This window comes from Varanus komodoensis, unplaced genomic scaffold (genome assembly GCF_004798865.1).
Source record: "Varanus komodoensis strain SLA01 unplaced genomic scaffold, ASM479886v1 scaffold53, whole genome shotgun sequence".
Classification (NCBI taxonomy): Eukaryota; Metazoa; Chordata; class Lepidosauria; order Squamata; family Varanidae; genus Varanus; species Varanus komodoensis.
Genome location: NW_025336126.1, coordinates 2,442,265 through 2,452,265, shown reverse-complemented (window position 1 = coordinate 2,452,265; position 10,001 = coordinate 2,442,265). Strand labels below are relative to the sequence as shown.

Below are 10,001 nucleotides of genomic sequence, written 5' to 3'. Positions count from 1 at the left end.
CTCCGCGAGGAGAGGACCCGAGAAGGGAGGGGGGAGGAACGGACCCCCTCCGTTCTAACGGGCTTGATTGGGCCGCCGGGGTTCCAAAGGGGTGTGGCCGGCCTTGGCCGAGGGCTATAAAAGCCTTTGGTGGGCATTGGCCACCCTCATTAAAGTGAGGGTGGTGGAGGCGTGTTCTTAGCAGCCGGGGGGGCGGGGGCGAAGCGGGGGGAGGGTATCTGATATTCGTTTTTCTACCCCGTAAATACATAAAAAGAAGAACTTCTGAAACGACAGGTCCAGCGTCTCTTCGATAGGGCTGCAGGCTATCTGGTTCCCCAAATCTAGAGTTCAGAGTGCTAGGCTAGGGGTAGGTGCATGATCTAAAGTAATTTGTATACAGAGCAAGGCGCATATGTGATCTCTTTAAGGATCAAAGTTAAATTGTGCTGCTTTACAGCCCTCTGTGCAGACCCAACACAATGGTGAGTGGTTTCTGGATCTGTGTATCCCTGTTCACCCGCTTGAAGTTTCTCCTTTCCCTTGGCACCCTCTAGAACTTGGTGGGGCTGGAGTGTTGTGAAAGTGTTGTTGGTAGTTTCCCTGTGATAAAGGCATTATGATAAAGGCTCACGGAATGAGTATTTTGGAATTGTGCGTGCTTCGGGACAAAAATTTTGGAGTTTCATATTTGCATGTGGGCACACGTGTAAATGCAGTCCAGTGATGGGGAGTGAAATGTTTGGTCACCTGAGCCTGGATCATATTTAGTCGGGGGAGGATTTAGGACTGGTGCCATCTGTGGGACTTGTTTGTAATATAACCCCAATGTCTACCATGGCTGTTAATTATCATATTAGTATTTATGGATGAAATAGTGAAAAGACTACTGAAGTCTCACAGTTGTGATCAGTGGAGTGTCAGACTGAACTAGGATGCTAAGATGCAGTCCTTGATAAAGGATGGAGTGACATGCTATAAAATGTAGCTGTCTTAAGCAAGGGTGAAAATACATCATTTTTATCCTCCACAGAGGCTGGCTCTTAAAATACGATAAAAGAGACCCATATAGTCTTCACCAAAGAACCATTTAAACTGGAGTGAATGTAAATAGGCCTTAATCTGGCATAAAAAGTGTTGAAAGTGTTGCATGCTGAGATGTTCTGATGCCTTCATCATTCGGCACTTGTTTAAAACTTCAAACATAATGGCTCAAAGGAGAGAGGAAGATGTAGGTCATCCACAGAGTATGTCACCCTTGAAACAACTTTTCAGTCTCTACTGATTGCCACACTGTGTCCCATTTTTCCTCTGTTATACTTTTGTTACCCCCTCACCCTTCAGATACATGACATGTGGCATACCTGATGGATCATCCTCATGTAAAACACACTTTATTGAGACTAAGGAAGGCTTTTTAAAACCTTAAAGTACATGCTTGGGCAAGTAGATTCCTTGTTGCTAACAAGTATCCACTCTTTAATAATTCTCAGATTGGATTTTCTGGAATGCAATTATTGGTTGGGTGCCCTATTAGCATATTTATAAAGGAATGTTTTAAATTGACTGGATTTATGAATGCAAAAGTTCAGCTTCCCCTCTGGGTGGCCTTCTGTTTTGTGCACACTCACCCCTCACATTTTCTTTTATTTCTGAGTACCAGGCTTTTTCTTTAGGCCTCTTCCTATTTTTATCCTTCCTGTTCCAAAAAAAATGTCACCACCATGCAAAGTAATATTTAGTTCGTGCTTTTAAATACCAATATGGGAAAATTTAGCTTGGCTAGAGATTGATAAATAAAGGCTGGATTCCTGGGTACACTTACCAGGCAGGAAATCCCTTGAACTCCATGAAACTTATTTCTTAGTAAACATGGTTATGATTGCATTGTAAGAGGTGTTTCAGATTTTATGTCTGGTTGGATTTCTTTATGTTAAGATTTAGGAAATTTTAGTTCTCTTTGTATATTCTTGGGAGTTTTATTCCATATTTGGAGAAGCCCTCCATATTTGTAAACCACTCACTGGTGTTTTTACTGCTAGCAACAACAGTATCCTTTCAGGCTTTCTTGCTTTTGGAGTTTGAGTGCAGTCAAGGCCATGCACTTGCCCCTTTTCGAAAGAATGCTGCTTTAACCTCTATAAATCTAGTTAACCTTCAAAAAAATCTTTTGTCTTAGTTAGGCCTTTGAGTAAGTATGTGTTTATGCCTGTGTTGCTGCATACATCCTTCTCATTATATTAAGATCTACACAATCTTGACTTTTGTATGCTTGGAGCTCTGTTTAATTGTCAAAGATTTGTCCCCTGAGAACAAGTTAAAAGTATTTGTTGTGGAGGGCAGGAGGTGTTTCATGATTCTGCATATAGGTAGTAGTTGTGTGGTGGTGGTTAAAACGAGTTTCCACTATTAACTTCGAGATAATTCAGAAGCCATTTGATGCTTCCCAATTCTTGATGTATTTAGAAAACAGGGTTTGGAAAGAATGGGGTGTGGGTGTAGTTAAGCTTTTTGATTGTGACTAAATCCAGATTGATGGCCTTTGAAAGCCCATAGGATACCTGCTTTGCAGGGGGAGCAAATTATTAAAATGCATCATAAAGCTAATTTGTCTTTTCCCTCCTTGACAGATATCTCGTGGTAAGCAAAAAAAAAAAAAAAAAAAAGCAATGGAAAAACACAGGAGAATAATATAGAATCATAGAATAGTAGAGTTGGAAGGGGCCAGGAAGGCCATTGGGTCTTACCTCCTGCTGTTGTGGGATACCAAGTGACACCGTCCCACTCAGATGGCTAATTTCTTCTTGAATGTCTGTAGTGTGGGAGAGCCCACCACCTCTCTAGGCAGCTGGTCCCTCCCCTGTTGTGTTGCTCTGACAGTGAGGAAGCTTTTCCTGAGATCCAGCCTGAATCTGGGTTGTCGCAACTTGAATTGATTATCCTGTGTCCTGCACTCTGGCATCGGCAAGAAGAGATCTTGATCTTCCTCCCCAGAATATGTCTGACTCCCCATACACCTAAAAGAGCCAGGCAGGGTGACTGCACTGTGAAAGCCCTATCTGAAAGCATCCTTAGTCTTACATGGAATTGGGTTTTATTAGTGTTGAAGAGTCCCAAGAAAACAAAGGCTAAAGAGAGAGTGTGCATAAGAGTTATTCAGAATGCACAAATTCCAAATTCCTGGCACAAGAAGTCATTTATGTGCCACCTAAAGGGAATTACGTTGTGGCTGTGGTCAGGTAAGATGGATATTTTTTTCCTGAGCTACTTGCTTTTCTGGAAGCATTTCCAAGACTAGCTTAAACCCCTACTCTTTACAAGTGAAGTAGTTCATGCTTCCAGTTACTCCTGGAATCAGAGTCATAGGGTGAAGTTAAGCATGCTGGGCGAACTTGCTGCTCTTAAACTGGAGGTGAGCAGCCCCTACCACTCAGACCTATGTGGGCAGAAAATTAAGGGTCAGAAGACCACTGCCACTTTTGATAGTTCTGTTTTCATCATCGCTACTTTGTGGCAGAATTGGCCTGAAAGTAGTTAAAAATAACCACACTGGAATAGTTTTTCATGTTTGCAGATGTAGGGAAATAACGGCTAAGTGGTGAAAATGAACACTTCTTGATATACACTGTGTCAGAGGGAGAAGTTAAGGTATATGTTATTCGCAGACATTCTACAGGTGCCCCTGCCAAGGTATAAAATGTTTCCCTTCATGGCAGTTGTTCTCCTTGTATGTCAATGTGTTTTGGCAATGCAGGTCACTGAATTCTTATGGTGCAGATGAATGAGTATTTGCAGACACGTGTCTGAGGCCTAGTAAATCAAAAACTCTGGAGGCTGTTCAGATGTTTTTCTACCGCAGGATTTTGGAGGTGGCAGAAACAGATCTCTGCCCTGTTGTGATGAGAAGTGAACAAGTAGACCAAGAGAGGCTGTAAATTTCTCAAAAGAAGTTGGGAAACTTCTTTAAAGAAGTTATTCAATCTTGTGTTGTCTGTGCCGCCCCGTTCACCGAGGCTCCGGCGAATGGGGCGGCATAGAAATTTTCTAAATATATAAATAAATAAGCAAGACATCTCTTGGTTTTGTCCTCTTTCAGTAGTGGACAAAACAGAGGGAGGTGACTCATGAGTGTTGTGCGGGGAGTCGGGGGTGAAGAACCCAGCCCGTCCAGAAGTACTGCTCAGTCGATACGTAGAAATGCCAACTTGTAAGGGCACACAAGTGTTAGGTCTGGGAATGGCAGCTCCTGAAATGTCACTGCCATAAGAAATAGCCTGCTTGCTTTATTACTTCCTGCCCTTCCTCCAAAAAAGAGTGCTGCTCATCCATTGGACAGTATAAAAATATAATGAGCAGCTCAAGACTGTGTATGTGGTTCTCCTCCACCCCTCCTCTTTATCCTCACAATCACCCTGTAAGGTAGGTTGGGCTGAGAGAAAGGGCCATGGGCAGAGAAATCCTTTATCCTTGAGGCAGTCCTGTAAGGGCCGTAGGACTTTTTCCCATAGTCCAAGCTCCAAGGTTGGAAAGCAGCACTGATCACAGAGTGCCAGCCCCCTCCCCCCCACACACACACACAGCTGGTACGGATGGAACTGCGCCAGTGGTGTCTCTGAGGTCATAAGAGAAACCCTGGAGAAGGAGTGAGAGGGCATTCTGGGCACTTGAGACTGGTAAGAGGTATTGTGGCAGTGCCCCGGTCTCCTCTCCCTATGCAGAGTGCCTTAGTAGGTGGTCAAACTCAGCTGTCTAGATGATCTAGACAGAGGTGATCTTTGCCTCTGTGCTGCTTTCACCATGCATAGGATACCATAATCCTCTGAATTCAGAGGCTTATGGGCACCCTCACTGGACTGTACCTTCAGTGGACTTTGTGCCTGTGTGTGGATTGCACTCTGTCTGGCCCTTGACCAGATGGAGTGGTCTCTCTGTGCTATGTGAGTCCACACTGGAGATGGAAGGGGTGGGGTGTTGGGTAGGATTTGGTTCTGTCACTTCAAACGAATAACATCTGGATGCTTAAAATTTGGGTCTGATTTCTCTGCATCTCACTTGCTGTGAATGAGCGAGTGAGGTACTATTTAGAAATGTATTCTTAGTCGTGAGCACTCTCTTCCTGGATGCTTCCGTGTGTATCCTCTCAGACAGTATGTGCTGCGGCTCAGCCTTTTAAAAGTGAGGGTTGTATGAGTGTAAGGAAAAAGTTGAGCTTCCTGATGAAATTTGGGCATAGCAGTAATTTACTTGAAAATGATGTGCATGTGGAAAGAATGGGTTAACGGAAGCAAGCATTCCAGCTTCTTGTTTCAAGTGGCAACATTGCAGAAATTCCTGATGACATTTTGGAAAAAGACTAGCAGTTTACAGAGGCACTGAGTGGGTTCTCATGACTCAGTATGCCATCTATAAGCCACCTTTGGGCTTGCCATGACACCTAAGCACAAATGGCACAAATGTCAAGGTTTTGCTTAGGCCAAATTGCCACAGAGACTCTTGGCAAAAGTCTTGATGCTCTTGCCAAGCAGCTCTGGGTGCCTACCAATAATAGCTGCCCCCAAGTGCCCAAGCGGCAGTGCTGGCGGAGACGCTGTGCATGGATTCCCCACACTGATACACACTTTCACTAACCACAGGATAGTTCTAGGTGGAGAACCTTTTTCTTATGAGGGCATTTACTCAGGGTTTATCCATTGGAGGCTATACAATATTAGTAGATAGGGCCCATAGTGATGGAAATCTTCCCCTTTTCTTCTTCACGCATATTCTTCTCCACCCCCCTCCCTTGCCCCCATCCTTTTTTTCCCCACCTAAGAGGGTCACCAGGGGAGGTATAGATAACTCTTTCCAATGGACTGAATCGGTCACTTGCAAATTAGACTGGGGGTTGCAAGTTGGCTGTTCCTACTCTACATGCACCCTACTTCTCTTCCCTATTCCCAAGTAATTCTGAACCACAAACCACAAGCGTGCTCTCAATGGATGGTTACTGTGATTAAAGTGTGTCCCTTTTTGTCACCTGCTGCTGAAGGCTCTTGGATCATGGTTAAAAGAGCTTTTCCCTTTTCCGGCTCTCTGCTGTCGTCACTTGTCCCTGAGTCAGCCACCCTGCAAAAGAACTGGCCATGGGCTCTTGACTGAGCCAGGCAGCTGTTTCATCCCAAGTCACAATCTTCTTTTTCCCCTCCAATCTCTCTCTTGCAGAATTCTAATGTAGAAAATTTGCCTCCTCATGTGATCCGGCTGGTTTACAAGGAAGTCTCTACTCTGACCTCAGACCCACCTGAGGGCATCAAGGTATTCCCCAATGAGGAGGACATCACAGATGTGCAGGTCACCATTGAGGGACCTGGTAAGTAGAGCGCCATGGAGGCTTCCTCTTTGAAGCTTTTAAGCACACACTCGAGACACTTTTTCATCCCTGCAGTGCCTGCTCTAGCCACTATAGGGGCACCCTTGCTTCGGATTGAGTCCGAGAACAGGAACCGGGTGATGGCGCTGTGCAGGTGGAAATGCAAAGGGGTGCTTGATGGCAAGACTGTCTTCCACAGGGAACACAAACCTAGTTTTTCACCAAGACTCCTCTGAGTTCCCTGACAAAGAGTTCCCTTGACCTACCTTTCAGGATGGGGATACACTTGCTCGGGTTACTACTTCGACCCTCCTGAGAGGCAAACTGCATAGTTTCATGTTATGAGCAGGATGAAGATACTTGCGGCTTCCTTGCTATTAGGAGTGGGCAGCTGCAATAGCAGCAGGGAAGACTTGCAACTGGATGGGAGTTCGGGAGTTCGGGAGTTCGGGAGTTCGGCCACAGTCATGAGGCCTGGCTGTGGGTAGCCAGCCCCGTACTGGCTTGTGAGCAGAGTGGGAGCGAGGGAGTCCATTGGTTTCCACCACATGATCACCCCTGCTGCAAGGGGGAATGAACAAAGCAGCCATGATTAAATCATGGTTTACAATGTGAGGTTGTCTCAACAATACAGGCATCCTGGCTCATATCTTACTTAATTTAACATCATGCTTATCCTCAGGAGAAGCAATCAGCCAGCTTTAGGATTGGAGAATTTGTCTTGTCAGGATACATCATAGGCCAACTGAAATATATGCTTGTGGGTGAACTTGGCAGTGGGTTTTCTGGGTAAACTTGCAGAAGATCCTTTTATGTAAGCTGCCTTGGATGTGGTTGTTCTCTAAAAGTTGAAATACATATATTTCATTGTAAATTTCATACAATGTCTAAATAGTACAATTTTGTGTACTAACAGTTATGACTAATGCTTTTTATATTTAAAATGTAGGCTTGCTTTAGGTTCCTGAGAATGTAGTACAATATCTCCCAAAAATTTCCATTTTTCCCTGGAAAAAACAAAAGGAATAAAACTACATTTCATGGCTTTACCATTTCCCAAAACGTGTATGTATAGCGAGTGGTTCATTAAAAATGGAAGTGAGAGCTACAGATAACCCCCTCGTGGCAGCTCTGGAAAGGCAAGTGCGTGAGCCCAAGCTTTAGCTCACTTTGTTCTCTCCACGATGGATCAAGGCATATTATGACGTCTGTCACAGCCATTATACCTGTACTGTGAGCCAGTGTTGCTACTGGTTTGACAACATAAAGAGTATCCTTACCTTCTCCAGTACAGCTTGGAATAAATTAAGAGTCCACAAACCAACGTCCTAAGAAACCCTGGATTTTACTTTTAAAATATTCCTAGTCCTAATTACTTTGGAGATGAACATGTGCCTGGAGTTGCGGAATTCCTATTCATCAGAAGCTGAATAAATCAGTGTAGCTGAAGAAAGCAGACACACATATAAATGAAAGTTATTAGTACTGGCTACAGAGTTCTGCCTTTTGGATGTGCTGACATAGGAGAAGAACCAGATTCCCACATGTTTGGCTGCTGCAGATCACTTAGTCTTAGTGCCATTTACTCCAGTTGGCAGCAATTCTACTGGATCTTCAGCAAGAGGATTTCCCAGCCTTGCTGCTTGTGACCCTCTTGTGATGGTAATAGTGGGAATCAAACATGAAATTTTCAGCATGCAAAGCATGTTCTCTACTACTGAGTTACTGCCTCCTCACCTGGAGAGGCTGAAGACCAATCATTGATTTTTTTTAATTATAAATTTATCCTGCAAGAAATAGTCTGGACTCACATGACACAACAACCCACCTGGGCAAACCCAAACTGCATGTTTTCACGTGGGGCTGTCCTTGAGATTGGTTCAGGAACGACTACAGCTGGTACAAGAATGTGGTGGCGTGATTGCTTGGCTGAGTGTCTTACTATGCACATGGTTTCTGTACTGAAAGCCCTTCACTGGCTGCCAGTTAGCTGCAGAGTCATGTTCAAGCCGTTGCTGCTGGTTTCTACAGCCTTAAGCAGCTCTGGAGTATCTCCTGTAGTGCTTGCTCTGGTCCTTGTGTTCGAAGGGGAAGGATTTGCTGACCATGCCATGGCCAATCGAAGTTCCTTTGGCTGTGGGGGAGGAATTTTTCAGTTGTAGGGTCCACCATGTGAAATGAGCTCCCCAGTGAGCTCAAACAGGCCCTGAGGATGGATTTTTCTAGTGACAACTGAAGGCATACTTATTTACCCAGCATTTCCCTGGCTGCTGGCATTGTAAACTACTCGTGGTTGTTTTAACAGTTTTTCTAATTATTGGTTTTATTTCTTTTCCCCCCTGGGTTTTATTATCTAAACTGCTTTGTGATTGCCTTTAAAAATGAAAAGAACATTCAGAATGTTCTGAAATACAATAAAAGATAGGGAATAATGCCTAGTGAATGATCAGTGACAGATCTAAAACAAAAATTTTACAGAAGGCAGCCTTAAAACAAAGCAAAACATGGTGCAAACCTCTCTCCTGTCCGCATCAGAGTGTGGCTATAGAGGGGGATATTCCATACTACAGTAATGTTGAAAGACCCTTCCCCTCCTTTTTCCCACTGCAGAGGGTACCCCATACTCGGGTGGCCTCTTCCGCATGAAGCTGATTCTTGGCAAAGACTTTCCTGCCAGCCCACCCAAAGGCTACTTCCTGACCAAAATCTTCCATCCTAATGTGGGAGCCAATGGGGAGATCTGTGTCAACGTGCTCAAGAAAGACTGGAAAGCGGAACTGGGCATCCGGCATGTCCTGCTGGTGAGTAGCAGCTTTAACAAGCTTAAATGGATGGCAGCTTTGGGATCCACACTGGGTTGCAGCAAGCCCACGTTACTCTGCTTAGGAAGAAAGTAGGAAGCTTCCTTGTAGTCTATCGAACTATTTGTCCGGTATGGTCTAATTGAGGGGTGGGCAGAAAGTAGATCTCCAGATGTTTTGGACTTAGAGCTTCCAGCATTCCTGGCCATTGACCATGCTGGCAGGGATTTTGGGGAGCTGAAATCCAAACATCTGGAGAACTGATTTTGGGATGGCAGCACCTTATTCAGGCCATAGAGAGAATGCACAGTTTTCCAGCTTTATTATAAATACTCTCCAGCATCTGAGATGCATTCATTCTGCGGATCTGTACTAGACACTTCAGCTTGCCTGCCCTTACTAGTTGCCATGCATTAGCTTTGGCCTGGGTTTGTGTCCAGCACCAATTCAGATGTGTGCAGTGCCGCCTGCACCATTTCAGTGCATTGATGGGGAGGGGAGGGGAGGGGGGCTTTTTGGAAAGCATCCATATTTCAGAGTCCCTCTGCCAGTAGAAAGCTCATGTGTCAAAAAGGTGGTTTAGTCTTCTCCCACAACAGCTTCCCGCCAGCAGTGAGCTTTAGACACAGAGACACATTCAAATGAAGTTATTGTTCCTTCATAAGCACATGTGCATTATGGGGTGATAACAGGCCTATGAAGTTACAGTACCTTGTTCCTGGCTCCATTTCTTAATCTAAATCTGGTTTTAGTCTGGGAGCAAAAGACTTCTGGGGCCACGGTTCTCAGTTCTGCTCATCTTACCTATTAGTTCATTCATTTGTGGGTTTTTTTTTTAAACCTGAAATCCTGTCTCTAATGATCCCCACTGC

The 10,001-nt window shown here is 44.5% G+C and overlaps 1 protein-coding gene across 1 annotated transcript in view; it reads left to right on the top strand.

Moving 5' to 3' along the window:
• Nucleotides 1-10,001, top strand: part of UBE2S (ubiquitin conjugating enzyme E2 S) — a 12,316-nt gene continuing 2,315 nt past the window's right edge. Inside the window, exons 1-3 of the mRNA XM_044448133.1 lie at nucleotides 1-464; nucleotides 6,181-6,328; nucleotides 8,939-9,129. Of these exons, the coding sequence (XP_044304068.1) occupies nucleotides 462-464; nucleotides 6,181-6,328; nucleotides 8,939-9,129 (342 nt within the window). The 5' untranslated portion in view covers nucleotides 1-461. The remainder of the gene's footprint in view (nucleotides 465-6,180; nucleotides 6,329-8,938; nucleotides 9,130-10,001) is intronic.